This window comes from Trichosurus vulpecula, chromosome 2 (assembly GCF_011100635.1).
Source record: "Trichosurus vulpecula isolate mTriVul1 chromosome 2, mTriVul1.pri, whole genome shotgun sequence".
Lineage (NCBI taxonomy): Eukaryota > Metazoa > Chordata > Mammalia > Diprotodontia > Phalangeridae > Trichosurus > Trichosurus vulpecula.
In genome coordinates this window covers 84838038-84860899 of record NC_050574.1, presented here as the reverse complement: position 1 = coordinate 84860899, position 22862 = coordinate 84838038, and the positions used below count along the sequence as shown (strand labels likewise).

Genomic DNA, 22862 nt, shown 5'->3' with positions numbered 1-22862 from the left:
AAGGTGTATATGCCCAGTTCTTTGGATGCTCACTTGGAAAGATCACACTGACAGTAAACAGGGAGTAATGTATCAATCACACTACAACAAAGCACAGAGATACAGGGATGAAACAAGGGATGGGATGATAAAGGAGGAAGATGGCATGGGAAAAGAGGGAAGGGAGAGGAACATAGGGTATTACTGTACATGGGAGTTGAGTGCACTGGGGCACCATGGACTTGTGAGCAGATGGAGTAGTGCTGGAAGGCAGTTTGGGGGTCCCATTCTTATAGGATTCTGAGGGGGTTGGACTATTATCTAAGCCAAAATAGAATTCATTCATTAACATACCAATATCATCTCAAAGTTATCACCTTAACAATTGTTCTTCTGTTTTGCTGCTCATGTATGGAGTTTATCTACAGCTTTAAGACCACTGACCAGTTAGTGAGGCTGAAGGATTCTCTATTGGTACCTAGTTAGCTTTTCTCAATTTAGCATAAAGTTTCTAGATAAGTACTTAATAAATTTAGGGCAGTTTTTGCAAGTGGCTTTAAAGTTCCCCTTTATACTCTTAATTCCTATTAATTTTTACCTTACACTGGATATTTATATACTTACTATACTCACTTAGGAGGTAGCTAAGGGGACTATAACAAAATAAAATTTCAATACATCATCCAACTGTCATTTTTATTAGACTATTTACCCCATTCACATTTACATTTATGAGTTATTTATTTTTCCTCCATTAGTCTCAAATTTCTTTTTTTTGTTTTATAAGTTGGTATCTTTCCCTCTTTCTCTATAATGACAGTAGTATATTTCTTCATTTGTCTAAGTCTAGTCTTTTTTAAGGCAATGTTATTTCCACTGGATCTCTTTCCCTCACCATTAATTCTCCCACCCCACCCAATACTCCCAGGTTTTGTAGTTTTGTTTATTAGTTCCCTTTTCTTGCTTGCTTTTGTGTAATTATTTAATTCTTCCCCTATTTTCCCCCCTCAGTTAAGTAGCTAAAATAATTCCTCATCCTCTTTTCCATTTCAACATTTCTGTTCTTTAGTGTTTTTTTTTTATTTCATTTTCTGTAACATTTTGTGGGGAAAAAAAGTATTTCATTTCCTTATTTACTTGATAATTTATCTTCCTTGTCTAGTTATTCTAGATATTTATTCATTGGCTCATGGCCCTTATAATTATTCAGACCTTCTAGATCCTCAGTATTCTTCAGGAAATTAAAACATTTTAGGTACATTTTGGGGTTCCCTATCATAGACCAATTATTATAAACAATTTATGTTATAGTCTTGAATATCTTGTACTTAACCCACTAAATGGAAAGGCCTGTTTTACATGATATCAATGATATTTCTTTTGCAAACTAGCCTAGCAAGATAAATGTTACAGGAGGTGAAATCCAGCGGTATGTTTTTTGTGGAGATCTGAATCAGAACAATCATTTCTGGAAAGAAATTTGAAATTTTTTCAATATGCTAAAGTGTCCTTATACTTTGACATGGAGCCTCCACTATCAGACTTGTACCAAAAGTGCATTATTATAACAAGAAAGCTCCCATGTATACCAAAATAATTATAGCAACACTTTTTGTGATTGTAAGAATTGGGGCACCAGCTAGGTGGCGCAGTGAGTAGAGCACTGGCCCTGGAGTCAGGAGGACCTGAGTTCAAATCTGGCCTCAGACACTTGACACACGTACTAGCTGTGTGACCTTGGGCAAGTCACTTAACCTCAATTGCCCTGCCAAAAAGCAAAAAAAAAAAAAAAAAAAAAGAATTGGGGCAGAAATGCACACACCTATCAGTTGGGGAACAGCTAAAGAAATTGTGGCATGTAATTTTGTAGAATATTATGCTATACAAAATGCAAATTTAATGGACATAGATAAGCAAAGAACATTTTAAATAATTTGATTCAAGGTAAGTATAGCCAAGAAATCAATATACAGAATGAATACAACAGAAATGGATGAAAATGTTACAAAGCAATCAAAAGTGAATTTCACAAAATTACAAAGAACAAACATGACTCCAAAGAAGAGATATGAGAATATACCCTTGCAACCCATAATTTTTCAATGACCAAACTCCAAATAAGGCATAAATAAGGAAATATACGCTCCATAAGGATATTTACTGTTGTGCTGGAATTGTGTGTTATTTAGAGGTGTGGTATACTGCATTTCTTTTGGTCTCCTTAATGTATTGAATGGTTTTATAGACATTTTTTTTCTCGCCTCTCTTTTTCTAAAACATATTATTTTTGTATTCAGTGGCTCTCCAGGAGGAGGAATAGGAATGGACAATATCAGAAATTATGGTGATGTTAAAAAAGAGATAATAAATTTTGAATAAATATTTTACAAAATCCCAGCAGTAAGGTTTCTCATTACCTGAGATATCTATGAGGCATAAAAGGGAGAATGCCACTGGCATGGAAATCACTCATAGAGACATCATATTGTGCTGTGAACCATTCCTATACCTTCATGTCCCATGTTTCATATTATAACGTATAATACAGAGCAAATAATAAAGAGACTTGGATATATCATTCATAGAGTTACCTACCACATGCACAAGTTACTTTATAATTTTCAAAAACTTTATGATCAATTACGGCATGTGACCCTCATATGATCCTCATTAGTAGGCTATGACAAAACATCGGAAACTGAGGCATGGAGACTCTAGGTTATTTGCCCAAGGTCACACAGTAGAAAGAAAACCTTAGCCAAGTAATTCCCACTCTAGGTGTCTTTGGGTTATTAATCAAAGTTTTTTCACAAATTCCAATTATATATATATATATATATATATATATATATATATATATATATATATACACACACACACACATGTATATATATGCATATAGATATATACATATGTGTGTGTGTATATACATATACATATATATGTCAAGAGCCAGCTTTAGAATAGGAAGAAAACAGTAACTGCTGAAAAATCAATGTAATACTGGCACATATGTTAGTAAGGATATGGTTGAAAAGAGATTTCTTAGAGCTGGTTGGATCTGGAAAGTTATAATCATTCTTTTCAATCACCAGGAAGGCATCCTAGAAGGAGAGGTTTTCCTGAAAGATTCCATTGAACTAAAACTTGGAGATAGCTTAGTGCCTTTATCAACTCTGTGTATCATAGCTAGGATATTGCTCTCAATGCTCTCTGGCCATTCAGGTATCATACTTTATACTAGGCCCCTCTGTACCTTACCTTCAATACAGAGACATAAATACAGAGACATTAGGCAGGTGTGGTCTTAGCTTTGGTCTATTTATCTGATACTACACTTACATAAGATGAAACATGAGTAACATTGGAACATCTCACTTGAGGCAAACTTAAAGCATTGACTTCCCACCCCAACACTTAATGATCAGGAAAATAAAGAGGGAAGGGAAGAAGTAGGGGAATATAAAGGGAAAGGAAAAAGGGGGAAAGGGAAGGGAAGTGATTGCCTGTATAAAGTTAAACATCAACACTTCTGTGTTATATACATATTGCCCATTTAAATCTACTTCTTCCTAGCTGTTCCTAGCACCTTTGTGCTTTGTGGCAGTAAATAAATTTGGGAGGAATTATAGTATTACTTTGCTTCAGTGTTGGATCATTTGAGATTATATAACAATTTGTAATGGAGCCAATCTGAATGGATACATGATTTTCTTTAGCTAAATTCAGCAACATATTAATAGAAGCAAAGGCATTGGATAATGTGACTAAACCAAGATTAGCACTTCTCAAAGCATGATAGATGGTATATAAGACGGCAAAAGACTCCAGTTTACAGTTGAACTGGTGCATCAAAGGGTCAAAATATGGAAGAACGGAGAGTATATCCACTACAGAGATAATAGCTTCAGTAAGAACTACAGGGTGGGAAAAAAGAACTAAAATGTATAAGGATTTAGGAGTTATGGTAAGGACAAAAACAAAAGTCATAAGGCAGAGGGAATGATAAAAACATTATGATCAAACAAAGGAATTTCAGAATTTTATGAACATGAAAATACATCACCTGTGCCTGTTGGCAAGAACAAAGTTAGGAAAATATATATTTGTAACTCAGTTTACATGAAGGAATAGGTCAAGAGAATTGACCACATTGAGAAATGGAGAAATTATTGAGTTTAAGGTATTGTATGTGCCTTATAGAAGTTGAGATGGAGAGAAAGACTCTGAAGCATTCACTGAACTCACTGAGGTACAAAGGGTCTCCAGGGGGGATTAGGTAAGAGCTACCAGAAAATTGGTGAAGTACATTTGGATCAAATGAACGTCAAAGGAGGAGAAGTGAATGAAAGGTGGAAGTGGAGAGAGACTCTAGAGATGACAATGGGGAGCAATATATATTTTCCAGTACCACCACCATAAACAATGAGTCAATGGGATAAGAGGGAAAGTACAACCAGTACTGGAAGAGGTAGTAAAGCATGCCATGTCATGAATAGGTAGACAGGTCACAGTGAGAAGCAGAAGATGGAAGAAGCAGGAAAGGTTTACAATGAAAGCAAGTTGTTTAACTATCGAGTAGGCATTCAAAATGGCACAATGTAAGGGGCATGAAAAACTAGAGTGGGATATTTGGGGAACTCAGGAATAAGTAAGGGAGCATGCAAATAAGGAAAGAATCAGTGGCAACTGGAAAATGGTTTCTAAAATGACTGCCAGGGACTCAGAATGACAAGCATGGAGAAAGTATAATGGGATAGAAGATTACTAGCCACTGAGAAATGAGTCCAAAAGAAGACAGTTTAGTGAGTGATAATGATAGATGGAGAACTTGAAATTGGCAATATGAAGCCAGAAGTATTACAAATCTACCACTCAAAACAGTGATTGGAGGATACAGATGAAAGTTCAACTCCTACTGAAAAGGGGATCCAGGGAAGCTGTGTCATCAAGAGGAGCAAAATTTCAGTGAGAGCAGGAAATGGAAGGAGCAAGACAGGAAAAGGCAGAAGAAAGAACTTTTGTTACCTATGGAGCAGGCATTTCAAAGAGCACAGTAGAAGGATTGGGTACATTTGAAAAGGATCATGTGTGGGGAAGTTTCTGGCTCAGTGGGATGGGAAAGAGGGAGCAGTGAGTGGGCTATCAAGAGCAGAATTTGAACAACGGCAGCCAAGTACTGAGAATCAGTGGGATTTAGAAGGAATGATACGGTGGTAATACATTGATTACTGAGAAAAAAAAATAAAATAGGTCAGGTAGGTAGTTATCTTCCATACAGATAGTGAAGTTGTCCCAGTGTGTGAGTCATCAATGTTTAGCTAGGAAGCGGGTAGAGCTGGGTAAATCAGTTCCTGTGGATGAGAGAATGATTACAGAACCTAAACGGAAACCTACTGCTATGCAGTTCATTTATGTGAGTACATACGCACATGCATTTCACACACATTTATGTATATTTGTGTATATATGAACATGTGTGTACATTTGAGTTTAAGGTATGTATTTACATGTTTTGTGTGTGTGTTGTATATACAGCACCCAGCACAATACTGAGCACCCAGTGGTGGCTTGATAAATTCCTGATGTATTGATTGATGCAAATGGAGTATCTGAAACAGTATAATTGACTAATCAATTTAATTCATTGCATAGAGGTTTATTTTACATTGATAATAAAATAATAAAATATAAGAATTCTGCTTCCTCTAAAATCTAAGGATAATGGCAGATTAAACCATAGCTTCAACTCCTCTATAGTAATTCCTAAGAGAAAAAGGTCATATCCCATGAAATTGATCATTAATTTTCCCTTTCAGTCTTTAGATATTGTAGAATCAAGTATGGAATAATCATTTCATTGGGAGATCTTGCCCATTTTGAAAGATGTGATCTTGGTGAGTCTAAAAATTGCATATTCTACTTTGGGCAGCCAGAAAACCCTACGACTTTTCTGAAAAAAAAAAAAAACAAAACAGCTTCCCCTCATGACTCTCTTATACAACCTAGACAGGCTTATGACTAACTGTATTTCCTAAACCCCTCATGTATTTTTTCATTGACAATATAAACTTTAACTATCATTCTCTCCATCGCCCTCAAAAACATATAAACCTCTCCTTATGACTACTTTTAAAGGAGGCAAACTGAAATATTTTGCTCAAAGACAACATATGTACCCTATTTAAGCTGGAAACTTGTGTATCTCTGGTATTAAGGCAATCTGTGAGAGAAAAGTTTGTATTTCTTACTGTGAGGGTTTACAGAGCCCAAGCAAGTAATGATACGATGGATAAAAATCTAACATAGATGTGGAGTAAAGAGTAAAATTTTCATTAATGTGTAAAAAATAATATGATTACTTATTTAGAACAGGTGGCATCATAAAACAATATAGGGATAAATGTTAATAAAGAGCATATGATAGATGATTCCAGAGTTGAGGCAGTGAACTCAATCCCTTATATATTGTTTCATGAAACAGCATTAAGTCAAGGGAAGACTACATACATGTTATAAACTAAAAGGTCCATTTTGCAGGTCTTCTATAGTCAAAGTAGAGAGTAGTTGAATCACACATTCATGAGTTTAGTTATTCCCTTGAATCCTCAGAAGAATGGTTCTCAACAGATAATATTTAGTGTCCTGAATTTGGTCAGTAAATCAAGTGATAATTACCTCATCACAGTATAAATTAACTTCATACGGTTAATTTAGATTTGTGTTCTTAATACAAGCTTCTTAGTACAGTTACATTGAAAATGTGTTTCTACATGGGAACTCTGATGACTATAAAATTTTGACTACTGATTGAATCCTTTCCCACACACATCACATAAATAGAATTTCTCTCCTGTATGAACTCTGAGGTGTATATGTAGATCTGACTTCTGAATAAGTCCTTTCCCACACTCATTGCAGACATAGGGTTTCTCTTCTTTGTGAACCTTCTGATGAGCAAATAGACTTCTCTTATAATTGAAACTCTTCCCACACTCATCACATATGTATGGTTTCTCTCCTGCGTGGACTCTTTGATGAATAACTAGACTACTCTTACGACTGAAACTCTTCCCGCACTCATCACATATGTACAGTTTCTCTCCTGTATGGACTCTGTGATGAGTAAGTAGATGAATCTGTTGATGGAAACTCTTCCCACACTCATCACATATGTATGGTTTCTCTCCTGTATGGACTCTGTGATGAGCAACTAGATTTGCCTTCTGACTGAAACTCTTCCCACACTCATCACATATGTATGGTTTCTCTCCTGTGTGGACTCTTTGATGAACAACTAGACTTCTCTTTTGACTGAAACTCTTCCCACACTCACCACATATGTATGGTTTCTCTCCTGTGTGCACTCTTTGATGAATAACTAAACCTCTCTTTTCACTGAAACTCTTCCCACACTCATCACATATGTATGGTTTCTCTCCTGTGTGGACACTTTGATGAATAACTAGAGTTCTCTTATGACTGAAACTCTTCCCACACTCATCACATATGTATGGTTTCTCTCCTGTGTGGACTCTGTAATGAGCAACTAGATTTGCCTTCTGACTGTAACTCTTCCCACACTGATCACATATGTATGGTTTCTCTCCTGTATGGACTCTGTGATGAGTAAGTAGATAGGTCTGTTGATTGAAACTCTTCCCACATGCATACCATATGAATGGTTTCTCTCCTGTGTGGACTTTGTGATGAATAACTAGACTTTTCTTCCAACTGAAACTCTTCCCACACTCATCACATATGTATGGTTTCTCTCCTGTGTGGACTCTTTGATGAATAACTAGACTTGACTTATGACTGAAACTCTTCCCACACTTATCACATATATACAGTTTCTCTCCTGTATGGACTCTCTGATGAGCTACTAGATTTGTTTTCTGACTGAAAGCCTTCCCACATTCATCACATATGTATGGTTTCTCTCCTGTGTGGACTCTGTAATGAATAAATAGTATTGTCTTTCTACTGAACGTCTTCCCACACTCATCACATTTGTAGCGCTTGTCTTCAGTGAGGAAATTTTTATGTATATTCAGTTTTGACCTATAATTGAACCTTTTGCTGACATCATTACACTTATCAGTTGTCTCTATTTTGTGGTTTCTTGTGCTCATCCAGTTGGGAGAAGTGAAGAAAATACTTTCTACAGATTGAATATTATTATTTTTAGTACATGGGGTTTCTTGAAGAGAAGAGCCAATGTTATTCCCAAATAGGCAATTACTTATCATCTCCACAGCCATGGCTTTCTGATTCCTAGAATCACTCTGTTGCTTATTGTGACAGATTTTCTTTCCCTTATCCCTCTGTGAAGATTGTATTACTGAATAAGACAAAGTTTGCACTGTTATCTGCTCAGAAGCATTTTCCATGGATGAAGGGTTTCTCCAGCTTAATCTTTCACTCATATACATTTCCCTATGATTTTCATGAGGGAAAACACTACCATAGGCTTGCAAAAGTTCATCTTGATGTTCCACATTCCTTGAAGTTTCCTCTGGAAGATTCAGCAAATTTTTTTTCTTATCCTGAATATATTAGTAGACATTCTCCTCCCAAAATTGCAAGTATAGGTCTACAATTTTCAAAAGATCTCTAGAAGTTTCTCTTAAATATTCCCCATATCCTTCTGACACATAAAATATTAGTAGTTACGGTGCCATTATTTAAAGTTTCCAGGTCTGAGAAACTGCTCCTGGGAGTATGATTTTTTGTTGAGATTTCCAGGTATTCCAGGTATTTTAATATATTTTCTTCCTTTTCCTTGATGATCTACAGTTTAGAATGTATGCAATTGATTTGTCCTTTTGCACATCTCATCTAATTTTCCTGAAATAGAAGCAAAAAAGGTATCAAATAGAAATTAAATTTTTCAGTTAATTCCAAGTAACCTATTAAATATTCTGTGGTATATTATAAGGGATAAGAAAATCAATTGTTAGCAAATGAATTTAGTTGAATAATTATCATATACTTATTGCATATAGAGAATACTGAATTCTAGAGGAGATCGAAGGAAAAATATGTTCCCATAACCAATAAATCTTAGTATAAAAGCAAATGAAATAAATACTTAAGACAAATTCATAAAGGTATTCCACTTTGTAAATAGTGAAAACATTCTTGGTGAAGGAAAAATAGCAGTAAAGCATATTTTACAAGGTGACAGTTGATGTACTTTATGTATTTTTCAGGCATAAGGCATGTTGTGAACAAGGTCTTGAAGTTTGGAAATAATTGAGAAGGTACCAGTAGACTTGATTAGTCATAAAAGGCTATAGTAGTATATAAGCTTCAAGATAGGGATGATATTGTGTCTCTCTGAATTCAAGTACCTAACCCAGCATCTTTCCCTATTCATTGTTTTATGAATTATTGAATGTTTCTTGAATTATTATGAAAAAAAATGTTCACATGTGAAACAACATAATCAAGAATAATTTACCATCTACAAGAAAGTAGTAGGAGAGAGAAGAAGTCCATAAGGAAGAGACTAAATTTTGTAAGGAAGGAGCAAGTAACTCAACTACAGTGTCCTGGGCAATAAAACAGATCAATGAATAATAAAAGAATGTGGTTAACAGGATGAAGGCAACTCAGGGAAGACTTGGAACTTGTATAGGGCCAACAAGTAATACAACATCTCTCATCCTGGCCAAGGGTTATCAGTAATCATGAGAAAATGAACAAATTACATTGGAAAATATAATCAGGCAGGTAGGTTCTTCTCCAAGGAAGGATATTTCTAAGGAATGAAGTGAAAAGTATATGAGGTGAAGAGGTCTAGGGTTAAATAGAGTATGATAACTATGGAACATGAGAAGTCCAAGTAGGCATAGTAAAATGCGAGGGTAGAGGAAGGTACCAATTGGGGAGTGGAGCTCAGATGGCTACATATGAGAGGATACAGACCATTGAAATTTGTCTGATGTAGGCACAGGCAATTGGTATATTGAATCCACTACTTAAGAAAGATTTAAGGGAGGCAGAATGGTGAGGTAAAAAGTGAGTCATTCTCACTCTCCCTTCTTTACCTCTGAAAGGCCAGAAAAGGTGATCCAGTGGAAAGACAAGGTTTAGCAGCCTTGTAGTCCAAGAAGCTTGGGGGATTAATGGAAAAGGTCTGTCTTGCTCTGGAGGACAGGGAGCAGTAGGGGGCAGGAGGTGTCTCAGCAAGCCAACTACAAGCCCCACCTCAGCAAAACAGGGGGAGATGCTGCTCCCCAGGGTGGTAGAGCAAGCAAGAGCCAACATCAAGACTCCACTGACACCCAGGGAGTGCTTCAGGACAGGCAGGAGAACCAGTAGACACCAGCTTTGAAAAACACCATGTGGGCAGACTTTCTCCAGCAGCTACATCTCTCAGTCCTTCAGCATGATTCCAGAAAGCACAACTCCTAGAGGCACAGCTCCAGGCTGGCAGATATTCTCAAACAGGCAAGCATTCATTTGCAAAGGCTGGGAGAGCAGGCTTCCCCCAGGGGCCAAACTCTCCATCCCTACCCTGAGAACCCCAGTGTTGCTGGCCCCAGCTCAACACCAGGTAAGCTGCCAGATGCCTGTAGCCTCCACTGCCAGCACCTGAGCCTCCAGTATACAAAGTCAGTGACTAGGTCACAGACTCCCAGAACAAGAAGCTTGGGTCAGTGCCCCCTGCATGCCAACAGGAGAGCTCAACCTTAAAATCCAGGAAATAGGCAAACATCATGAGCAAAAAGCAGAAACAGACAATAACTATGGATTCTTATTATGGGGACAGGGAAGATCAAGTCACAAATTCAGAAGAGGACATTATCAATATACCCATATTCAAAACCTCAAAGAGCAATATGAATTAGTCTCAAGACCAAAAAGCCTCCTTGGAAGAGCTTGAGAAGAATTTAAAAAGTGAAATAAGAGAGGTAGGAGAAAATGTGGAAAAGAAAAGAGGTAGGCAAGATAAAGTCAATAGCTTGGAAAAGGAAGGACACAAATTGCCGAAAACAAGTTCTTAAAAAAATACAATTGTCTAAACGGGGAAAAAAGTACATTGGAGGAAACAACACCTTAAAAACTAGAATTGGCCAAATGAAAAAGGAGGCACGAAAACTTACTGAAAAGGAGAACTGCATAAAAGGAGAATTGGGCAAATGTAAAAGGAGGTACAAAAGCTAACCAAAGAATTTGTTGGGTTGGGGGGTGCAGAAGCAAGATGGCAGAGTAAAAGCAGGGACTTGCTTGAGCTCTGCCCCAAACCCCTCCAAACACCTGTAAAACTGACTCTAAACAAATTCTGGAGCTACAAAATACCAGAGTGAAACAAGTCTCCATCCCAAGACAGCGTGGAAGTTCGCTGGAAAGGGTCTATCTCACTGTGCTGGAGCAGGCTGGATGGAGCAGCCCTCACGGCACTGAATCACTGGCAGCTGTTGTGGTTTCCAGACTTCTCAACCCACAAATGCCAAAGAAAACTTATCAGGTCAGTGGGAAAACTCTGTTGGGCCTGGGTGAGAGAAGAGCATGGTCAGGCCCCAGGCCCAGGGTGGTAGCAGCCACATCCAATCAGAAGAAAACAAAAAAGTCAAAGGTCCTATATCCAAAGCCTCCAAGAAAAATAGGAATTGGCCTCAGGTCATGGAAGAGCTCAAAAAGGATTTGGAAAATCAAGTAAGAGAAGTAGAGGTAAAATTAGGAAAAGAAATGAGAGGGATGCAAGAAATCTTGAAAAATGAGTCAATGGTTTGCTAAAAGAGAACCTCAAAAAATTACTGAAGAAAATAACACCTTAATAAATAGACTAATTCAAATGGCAAAAGACCCCCAAAAAGCCAATGAGGAGAAGAATGCCTTAAAAAGTATAATTGACCAAATGGAAAAGGAGGTCCAAAAGCTCACTGAAAAAAAAATTCCTTAAAAATTAGAACATAGCAAATGGAAGCTAAAAACTTTATGAGAAATCAAGAAATTATAAAACAGAAACAAAAAATAAAAAAAAAGAAGACAATGTATCTCATGGGAAAAACCACTGACCTAGAAAATAGATCCAGGAGAGATAATTTAAAAATTATTAGACTACCTGAAAGCCATGATCAAAAAAGAGCCTAGACATCATCTTTCAAGAAATTATCAAGGAAAACGGCTCTGATATTCTAGAACCACAGGGTAAAATAGAAACTGAAAGAATCCACCAATTGCCTTTTGAAAAAGATCCCCAAAAGAAAACTCCTTGGAATATTGTAGCCAAATTCAAGAGTTCTCAGGTCAAGGAGAAAATATTGCAAGTGGCCAGAAAGAAACAATTCGAGTGTTGTGGGAACACAATCAGGATAACATAAGATCTAGTAGCTTTTACATTAAGGGATAAAAGGGCCTGGAATATGATATTGTGAAGGTCAAAAGAGGTAGGATGAAAACCAACAATCACCTACTCAGCAAAAGTGAGTAAAATACTTCAGGGGGAAAAATAGATTTTCCATGAAATAGAGGACTTTCAAGCATTCTGAATGAAAAGACCAGAGCTGAATAGAAAATCTGAGTTTCAAATGCGAGAATCAAGACAAGCATGAAAAGGTAAACAGAAAAGTGAAATCATAGGGGACTTATTAAAGTTGAACTGTTTACATTTCTACATGGAAAGATGGTATTTGTAACTCATGAGACCATTCTCACTATTAGGGTGGTTAATGCAATATACATATATATACTATCAGAGAGCACAGAATGAGTTGAATATGAAAGCAAGATATCTAAAATATAAAATTTAGGGCTGAAAGAGGAATATATTGGGAGAAAGAGAAAGGGAGAGATAGGATGGGGTAAATTATCCCACATAAAAGAGGCAAGAAAAAGCTTTTACAATAAAGGAGAAAATGGGGGGTGGAACCAAGATGGCACTGTGAAAGCAGGAACTTACCAGAGTTCTCTTACAAATTCTGTCAGATATCTCTAAAAAAGTGAATTTGAACAGATTTGAGAGAATTAGAAGCCACTAGTACACTGAGTGTGGTAGGAGAACTGGGTGCGTGGAACTGCACCAGACCACAACAAAATGGGAGTAGGAGTGGAACTCAGGTAGTGAACCAGGCTGGAAGAGTAATTCACCAGCAGGGGTGGGGGTGGAGGGGAAACATACCTAAGTGAGAGCAGGACCAGCCCCAGGTAGGAAGTGCTGGCTATGGCAGCAATTCCCATACCTCTCAATCCAAGACAGGAATCTGTCAGAGGTATGGGAGACATTAGTACAGAGCCTGTGGCCATGGGAGCAGCTACTCCTGAGGCTTCCAGCCCATAGGCTAACAGTTTGAAACTTGCTTCTTGAACTTCTGTGAGCCATGATGACCAGGTAAAATGGCTCTTATCCCTCCCTGCCTCACCCAGATAATACTCACCTGGAAGAAACCCAGGAATACTGGAAAGAGGGCATTGCAACAATTTGGCTAGCAGCTGTTGTGGGGGTGAAAGACCAACACAAGCCCAACAACAAGAACGCTGCCAGCACAGGTTTTTGATATGCTTTACTAAGGAAAATAGCATTAGGAAGTTAACAATCTTATTTCAAACCAACATACAAATATCATTTACTTAGTTCAGAGGAAAACACCAGTACCTTGAACTTCACAGCAGATACAAACAAATTACAAACATACATTATGAACAGACCAAATACAATTCATAGTTAGCAAGGAACCATCAACATCTGAGTTCAGGAGCCGGGGAGGTCATAACAATGGCTGACCTAGAGTCATGTGCCACTCCTCCTGTGGCTCAAAGGCACCCCCAACCCCGCAAAAAGTTCTGTTCTCTCTTTTATACATTCTTTAGCTGTCATCAAACGTCATCTGAGTGACCAGAACTTAGGCTCTTACTAATTGCTCTGGTCTTAGCAACTCCCCTCAGAACCCAGAGGGCTTCACGCCCACATAGGCTTAGCACCTAGTAAATAGGGGTTTTGTCCTGGGGCTTTCCACCCAGTAAGACTGAATGAAAGACAATTAATTTATCATTCTAAAACAGTAAGAAAGTCCCACCTTGAGGACCCTTCTTGTGGTGGCAGAAAGATACTAGTGCAGAAAGAGAGGAGAGCCAGCAGGCCCCTTCTCAACAGAACAACAGGAGTTCCTAAGCCACAGGGAAGTTGAGCCAGGAAGCCTCAACACCAGGACCCCAAATGTGCCTTCATACAGGCAGGGGAAGTGGCAGACACCAGTGCAGAAAACTGCTAAGAGCACCCATCTTGCACTGCAGTCCTAGGGGAAGAGGAGACTTCCAGGAGCCAGACCACTCCTGCCCCACACCCCACAAAACCAGAGACTACAGCACAGAAAGCCAGTAACCTGAACCACAGTTCCCAGCACAAGAAGCTTGGGACAGAGTCCCTGGAGCCCCAGAAGCAGAGATATAGTTTAAAAGACAACTGTCAAGAAGAAATCATCAAGAAAACTAAGGACTGTTGATTCTTTTTATGGAGACAGGGTAGATCAAAATACTAATTCAGAAGAGGACGGCACTGATACTATACCCACATCTGCAACCTCAAAAGGCAATGTGAAGTGGTCTCAAGTCCAAAAACATTCCTGGAAGAGCTCAAGGAGGATTAAAAAAAAACAAAATGGAGAAGTAAAAGAAAAAACATGAAAAAAAAATTCAGTGATGAGAACAAATCTTTAAAAAAATAAAATTGGTGAAATGGCTAAGGAGGTCCAGAATCTAATACAGAATCTAATTGGAGAGAATGCCTTCTTGAAAAGTAAAATAAACCATATGGAAAAGGAGGTTCTGAAACTAAATTATTATAAGTTATTACCATAATTAAAAGGGATACGCATAGACTGAGAGTGTCAGTATAAAGTAACTGATATAATGATTAAAAAAAAAAAAACAAAAAGGTATAAAGGAATTTTTCTGGGAGAAGAGGTAAGGAGGAGGTAGAAAAGTATAAATTACCCTATATGAACAGGCAGAAAAATATATTATAGTGGAGATAAAGACAGGAGGTAGAAGAGCAGCATTTGAGCTTTATTCTCATTAGATTTGATTCAAGGAGGGAATAAGATACTCCGAAAAGTAAAGAAATCAAACTTGTCCTACAGGCAGTAGGAGGGGATAGGGGAAATAAAAGGGGGGGTGTTTAGAAGGGAGGGAAAAAGTAGCAAAGGGAAAAAGGTAAGATAAGGGATGGGAGTCAATAGGGAGGGAAAACTGAGGAAGATGGTGATCAAAAGCAAGGAGAAGTGGAAGGGAAAAGGGAGAAATAAAAGCGTAAACTGGGGGGGGTGCAATACTATGGAGAAAAGACACAGATAGTAATCATAACTGAATGTGAATGGCATGAACTCTCCCATAAAACAGAGGCAGGTAGCAGAATGGATTAAAAACCATAATCCTACAATATGTTGTTTACAAGAAACATATTTGAAACAGGTGGATACATAGCGGGTATAGATAAAAGGCTGGAGTAGAATATATTATACTTCCGCTGAAGTAAAAAAGCAGGGGTAGCAATTCTAGTCTCAGAAAAAGCAAAAGCAAAGACAGATCTCATTAAAGGACATAAGGAAGAAAAATGTATCCTTCTAAAAGGCACCATAGAAAATGAAGCAATATCATTACTTAACATATATGCATGACACAGTATAGCATAGAAATTCTTGAAGGAGAAGTTAAGGCAGTTACAATAAGAAATAGACAATAAAACTGTACTAGTGTGGAACCTCAGCCTCCCTCTCTCTGAATTTAATAAGCCTAACTTCAAAATAAACAAGAAAGAATTTAAAGAGGTGAATAGAATTTTAGAAAAAGTACATATGATAGACCTCTGAAGAAAACTGAATGGGGACAAAAAGGAAAACATCCTTTTCTCAGTGGTACAAGGCACATACTCAAAAATTCACCGTGTACTAGGGCATAAAAACCTCACAATGCAGTGCAGAAAGGCAGAAATAGTCAATGCATCCTTTTCAGATCATGATTCAATAAAAAAAATTATTTGTAATAAAGGACCATGGAAAGATAAACTAAAAATTAACTGGAAACAAAATAACCTAATTCTAAAGAATGAGTAGGCCAAAGAACAAATCATAGAAACAATAACTTCATCCAAGAGAACGAAAATAATGAGACAACATATCAAAATTTATGGGATACAGCAAAAGTAGGTCTTAGGGGAAGTTTTTATCTCTAAATGCTTACATGAATAAAATATATGAAAAGGAGATCAATAATTGAGCTTTCAACAGAAAAAGTCAGAAAAAGAACAAATTGAAAAACCCAATTTAATACTAAATTAGAATGATAAAATTGAAATGATGAAAATTGTTGAACTAACAAATCAAACTAAGAGCTGGTTTTATGAAAAAAAAACCAATAAAATTGATAATCCTTTGGTCAATTGGATTAAAAAAAAGAAAACCAAATTACCAGTACCAAAAATGAAAAGGGGGAATTCACCTCCAATGAAGAGGAAATTAAAACAATAATTAGGAATTATTTTGCCCAATTGCATGTCCATAAATTTGACAACCTTAGGGAAATGAATGAATATTTACAAAAATATAAATATCCCAGCTTCACAGGAGAGGAAGTAAAATACCTAAATAACACCATTGCAGAAAAAGAAATTGAGCAAGCCATCAATAGACACCCTAGGAAAAAAATATCCAGGGCCAGATTGTTTTACAAATGAATTCTAGCAAACATTTAAAGAATAACTAATTCCCTTACTTTATAGAGTATTTGGGATAATAGGTGAAGAAGGAGTCTGACCAAATTCTTTTTATGACACAAATATGGTACTAATACCTAAACCAGAAAGAGTCCACACAGAGAAAGAAAATTATAGATCAATGTAATGAACATGGATGCAAAAACTTTAAATAAAATATTAGCAAAAAGACTGCAGCAACTTATCGTGAGAATAATACTCTATGACCAGGTAGGATTTGTTTCAGGAATGAAAGGTGGTTCAATATTAGGAAAACTATCAGCATAATTGATGTCAACAACAAAACTAACAGAAACCATATGATTATTTCAATAGATGCAGAAAAAAAAACTTTTAAAAAATACAATACCCATTCCTATTAAAGATACTAGAAAGCGTGGGAATAAATGGAATCTTCCTTAAAATTATGAGTAGCATCTACCTAAAACCATCAGCAGGATTATATATGTAATGGGGATAAGCTAGATACATTTCCAACAAGATCAGGGGTGAAACAAGGATGTCCATTATCAACCCTATTATTCATTTTGTTGCTAAAAATGTTAGCTTTAGTAATAAGCAAAGGAAAAAAATTAAAGAAATTAGAATAGGCAAAGAATAAACTAATTTATCCATCTTTGCAGATGACATGATGATTTACTTAGAGAATCAAGTAAAAATCTACTTGAAATAACAAATAAATTTAGCAAAGTTGCAGAATATAAAATAAACTCACATATGTCCTCGGCATTCCTATATATTACTAACAGAGCCCAATAGCAAGAGATAGAAAGAAAAATTCCATTTAAAGTTACCATAGATGCTATAAAATATTTGGGAGTCTACCTGCCAAGACAAATCCAGGACTTATATGAACACAATTACAAAATACTTTCCTCACAAATAAAGTCAGATTTAAATAAATGGAAAAAGATCAGTTGCTCATGGTTAGGCTGAGCTAATATAATAAAAATGACAATATTACCTAAATTAATTTACTTATTCAGTGCCATACAAATAAATCCAACAAAAATTATTTTACAGAGATGAATAAAATAATAACAAAATTCATCTGAAAGAACAAAAGTTCCTGTACATCTAGGTAATTAAGGAAAAGAAATGCTAGGAAAGGTAGCCTAGCCATACCAGATATTAAACTGTATTATAAAGTAGCAGTCATCAAAACTACTTGGTACTGGCTAAGAGACAGAGTGGTGGATCAATGGACTAGGTTAGGTACACAAGACGCAGTAGTCAATGATTATAGCAATCTACTCTGATAAACCCAAATAATCCATATTCTGGGTTAAGAATTCACTATTTCACAAAAAACTGCTGGGAAAACTGGAAAATAATATGGGAAAAACTGGAAAATAGTATGGCAAAACTGGGCATAGAACAAAATCTTACACCATATACCAAAATAAAGTCAAAATGGGTTTATAATTTAGGAATAAAAGCTGATAGTATAAGCAGTTTGGAAGACCAAGTAACAGTTTACCTGTCAGATTTATGGGAAAGGGAAGAATTCAGGACCCAACAAGAGATAGAGAGCATTACAATAGATAAAATGGATAATTCTGAGTATATAAAATTGAAAAGGTTTTCTGTAAACAAAGCCAATGCAACAAAGATTAGGAAGGAAGCAGTAATTTGGGAAAGAATCTTTACTGTCTCTGATAATGTCCTCATATCTGCAATATACAGGGAACTGAGCCAATTTTACGCAAATACAAATCATTCCCCAATTGAGAAATGGTCAAAGGATATGAATAGGCAGTGTTCAGAGGAAGAAATTAAAGATATCTATAGTCATATAAAAATGCTCCAAATCACTGCTGAGGGAGAGGAACAGAACCAGGAGATCATTATACACAACTACAGACACAGTATCTGTAAGGACGAACTTTGATAGACTTGCCTCCTCTCATCAATGCAAGGTTCAAAGACAACTCCAAAAGACTCATTATGGAAAAAGCTATGCACACCTAGAGAAAGAATTACGGAGTCTGATATCCCATAAGGCAAAGGAACTTGTATTAAAATCAAAGATTAACTAACCAGAAAAGTGGGCATAATCTTTCAGGAAAGAGATGGAATTTTAATGAAATAGGCTACTTTCAAACCTTCCTGATGAAAATACCAGAGCTCAACAGAAAATCTGATCTTCAAATACAAGACTCAAGAGAGGCATAAAGAGGTAAACAGGAAAGAAAAATAGCATGTTATTAATAAGGGCAAACAGTGGTGAGCCAAGATGGCAGCTGGAAAGCAGGGACTTGCGTGAGCTCCCTACCACGTCCCTCCAAAAACCTATAAAAATGGCTCTAAACAAATTCTAGAACTGCAGAACCCACAAAATAGCAGAGGGAAGCAGGCATCCAGCCCAGGACAGCCTGAATGGTCACTGGATGAGGTCTATAACACACAGAGCAGAGGGGAGCAGAGCTCAGCATGGGCAGTGGCGGGACCAACCAGACAGGGAGCCAGGCAGAACAGGCCCTAGCGCCCTGAATCAGTGAGCTGTGGCAGTTACCAGACTTCTCAACCCACAAACACCAAACACAACAGAGAAGGTTGGTGGGAAAAGCTGCGGGGGACAGGGTTCGAGGTTCGGCCACTGCCCCAGTGGCAGCAGGGGAGGTGCAGCTACAGAACTACAGCTGCAGTTATTTCTGGCCGCAGGCCCATATGGTGGGAGGAATTAAGTGGTGGATCAGAGCAGGAGTGGAGAGCCTGCTTAAAATTTGGGTCAGGTCCAGGTTGCTGGTTCTTGAGGAAGGAGGAGTACTGGTGTGGCAGAGCTGGTTGTATAGAAATAGCTCTGAAATCAACAGTGCATCCCTTCAAGCTTGGAACAGAGTGCTCTTTGCTCGATAAGCAGTCATACCTCCATGAAAAACTCAAGGGTCAAGTAAGTTGACTGGAAACATGGCCAGGCAGTGAAAACACACTCAGATTCAGTCTCAGGCTTTGGAATCTTTCTTTGGTGACAAAGAAGACCAAAGTATACGGCCAGAAGAAGTCAACAAAGTCAAAGAGCCTACAACAAAAGCCTCCAAAAAAAAACATGAACTGCTCTCAGGCCATGGAAGAGCTCAAAAAGGAACAGGAAAAGCAAGTTAGAGAAGTACAGGAAAAATTGGGACAAGAAATGAGAATGATGCAAGAAAGCCTTGAAAAACAAGTCAATGACTTGCTAAAGGAGATCCAAAACAAAATATTGAAAAAAATATTGAAGAAAACAACACTTTAAAAAATAGACTAACTCAAATGGCAAAAGAGCTCCAAAAAGCCTTGAAAGGTAGAATTAGCCAAATGGAAAAGGAAGTCCAAAAGGCCACTGAAGAAAATACTGGGGGGGGCCGATCCAAGATGGCGGCTGGTAAGCAGGGAATAGTGTGAGCTCCATATGGAGACCCTCCAAAAACTTATAAAAAATGGCTCTGAATCAATTCTAGAATGGCAGAACCCACAAAACAGCAGAGGGAAGCAGGGCTCCAGCCCAGGACAGCCTGGATGGTCTCCGGGTGAGGTCTATCCCACACGGAGCTGGGAGCTGGGAACGGAGTGGAGCAGAGCCCAGCCTGAGCGGCAGGGACCATCCAGACCAGAAGCCAGGCGGAGGGGGCCCTAGCGCCCTGATTCAGTGAGCTGCAGCAGTTATGAGACTTCTCAACCCACAAACACCAAAGACTGCAGAGAAGGTTGGTGGAAAAAGCTGCCGGAGTGGAAGGAGTTCGCAGTTTGGCTTCCAGCCCCGGGGGCAGTGCAGGTGGGGCAGCTACAGCTGTTGTTACTTCCGGCTCCAGGCCCACCTGGTGGGAGGAATTAAGTGGCGGATCAGAGCAGGGGTGCACAGCCTGCCGAAGATCTAAGCCCAGCCTGGACTGGGGGTCCTTGGGGAAGGAGCAGAGCTAGTGTGGCAGAGCTGGCACCTCCCCCCCAAACATGGAACATAGAACTCTGTAATCTACAAGCAGTCATACCCCACTGAAAAACTGAAGGGTCAAGTTAGTTGACTGGGAATATGGCCAGGCAGTGAAAACGCACCCAGATTCAGTCTCAGACTTTGCATTCTTTCTTTGCTGACAAAGAAGACCAAAACATACAGACAGAAGAAATTAATAAAGTCAAAGAGCCTACAACAGAAACCTCCAAGAAAAACAGGAACTGGTCCCAGACCATGGAAGACCTCAAAAAGGATTTGGAAAAGCAAGTTAGAGAAGTAGAGGAAAAATTGGGAAGAGAAATGAGAAGGATGCGAGAAAACCATGAAAAACAAGTCAATGACTTGCTAAAGGAGACCCAAAAAAATACTGAAAAATACACTGAAGAAAACAACACCTTAAAAAACAGACTAACTCAAATTGCAAAAGAGCTCCAAAAAGCCAATGAGGAGAAGAATGCCTTGAAAGGCAGAATTAGCCAAATGGAAAAGGAGGTCCAAAAGACCACTGAAGAAAATACTACTTTAAAAATTAGATTGGAGCAAGTGGAAGCTAGTGACTTTATGAGAAATCAGGATATTATAAAACAGAACCAAAGGAATTAAAAACTGGGAAACAATGTGAAATATCTCCTTGGAAAAACCACTGACCTGGAAAATAGATCCAGGAGAGATAATTTAAAAATTATTGGACTACCTGAAAGCCATGATCAAAAAAAGAGCCTAGATACCATCTTTCAAGAAATTATCAAGGAGAACTGCCCTGATATTCTAGAGCCACAGGGCAAAATAGAAATTGAAAGAATCCATCGATCACCTCCTCAAATAGATCCCAAAAAGAAATCTCCTAGGAATATTGTTGCCAAATTCCAGGGCTCCCAGATCAAGGAGAAAATACTACAAGCAGCCAGAAGGAAACAATTTGAGTATTGTGGAAACCCAATCAGAATAACCCAAGATCTGGCAGCTTCTACATTAAGAGATCGAAGGGCTTGGAATGCGATATTCCGGAGGTCAATGGAGCTAGGATTAAAACCTAGAATCACCTACCCAGCAAAACTGGGTATCATGTTCCAAGGCAAAATATGGATTTTCAATAAAATAGAGGACTTTCAAGCTTTCTTAGTGAAAAGACCTGAACTGAATAGAAAATTTGACTTTCAAACACAAGAATCAAGAGAAGCATGAAAAGGTAATCAAGAAACGGAAATTGCAAGGGACTTACTAAAGTTGAACTGTTTTGTTTACATTCCTACATGGAAAGATGATGTGTATGGTTCATGAGACCTCAGTATTAGGGTAGTTGAAGGGAATATGCATATGTATATGTTTGTGTATATATATAAGTGAATGTGTATGTATGTATGTATCTATGTGTATATGTATGCATCTGTATGTATATATATATATATGTGTGTGTGTGTGTTTTTATATATATATACATATATTTGTATATGTATATATATATATATATATGTAAAAGAGAGAGAGCAGACACAGGGTGAGTTGAATATGAAGGGAAGATATCTAAAAGAAATAAAATGAAATTAAGGGATGAGAGAGCAACATGCTGAAAGAGGGAGATAGGGAGAGATAGAATGGGGTGCATTATCTCCCATAAAGGTGGCAAGAGGAAGCAGTTCTGTGGGAGGAGGGGAGAGGGCAGGTGAGGGGGGAATGAGTGAACCTTGCCCTCATCAGATTTGGCCTGAGGAGGGAATACCATACATACTCAATTGGGTATCTTACCCCACAGGAAAGAAGAGGGAGGAAGATAAAAAAAATAAAAGGGGGGGGATGATGGAGGGGAGGGAAGATGGGGGTGGAGGTAATCAAAACAAACACTTTGGAAAGGGGACTGGGTCAAGGGAGAAAATTCAATAAAGCGGGATGGGTTGGGAAGGAGCAAAATGTAGTTAGCCTTTCACAACATGAGTATTGTGGAAGGGTTATACATAATGATACATGCGTGGCCTAGGTTGAAGTACTCGACTTCTTAGGGAGGGTGGGTGGGAAGGGAAGAGGGGAGAGAATTTGGAACTCAAAGTTTTAAAAACAGATGTTCAAAATCAAAAAAAAAAGTTTTTGCATGCAACTAAAAAATAAGATACACAGGCAATGGGGCATAGAAATTTATCTTGCCCTACAAGAAAGGAAGGGAAAAGGGGATGAGAGGGGAGGGGGGTGATAGAGGGGAGGGCTGACTGGGGAACAGGGCAAGCAGAATATATGCCA

The 22862-nt window shown here is 38.0% G+C and overlaps 1 protein-coding gene across 1 annotated transcript; it reads right to left on the bottom strand.

Annotated features, from left to right (window-relative positions):
- Positions 1-6782: 6782 nt before the first annotated feature.
- Positions 6783-8114, bottom strand: LOC118836550 (zinc finger protein OZF-like). The gene has a single exon (XM_036743802.1). The coding sequence runs from the start codon at positions 8112-8114 to the stop codon at positions 6783-6785; it is 1332 nt and encodes a 443-aa protein (XP_036599697.1).
- Positions 8115-22862: the final 14748 nt, after the last annotated feature.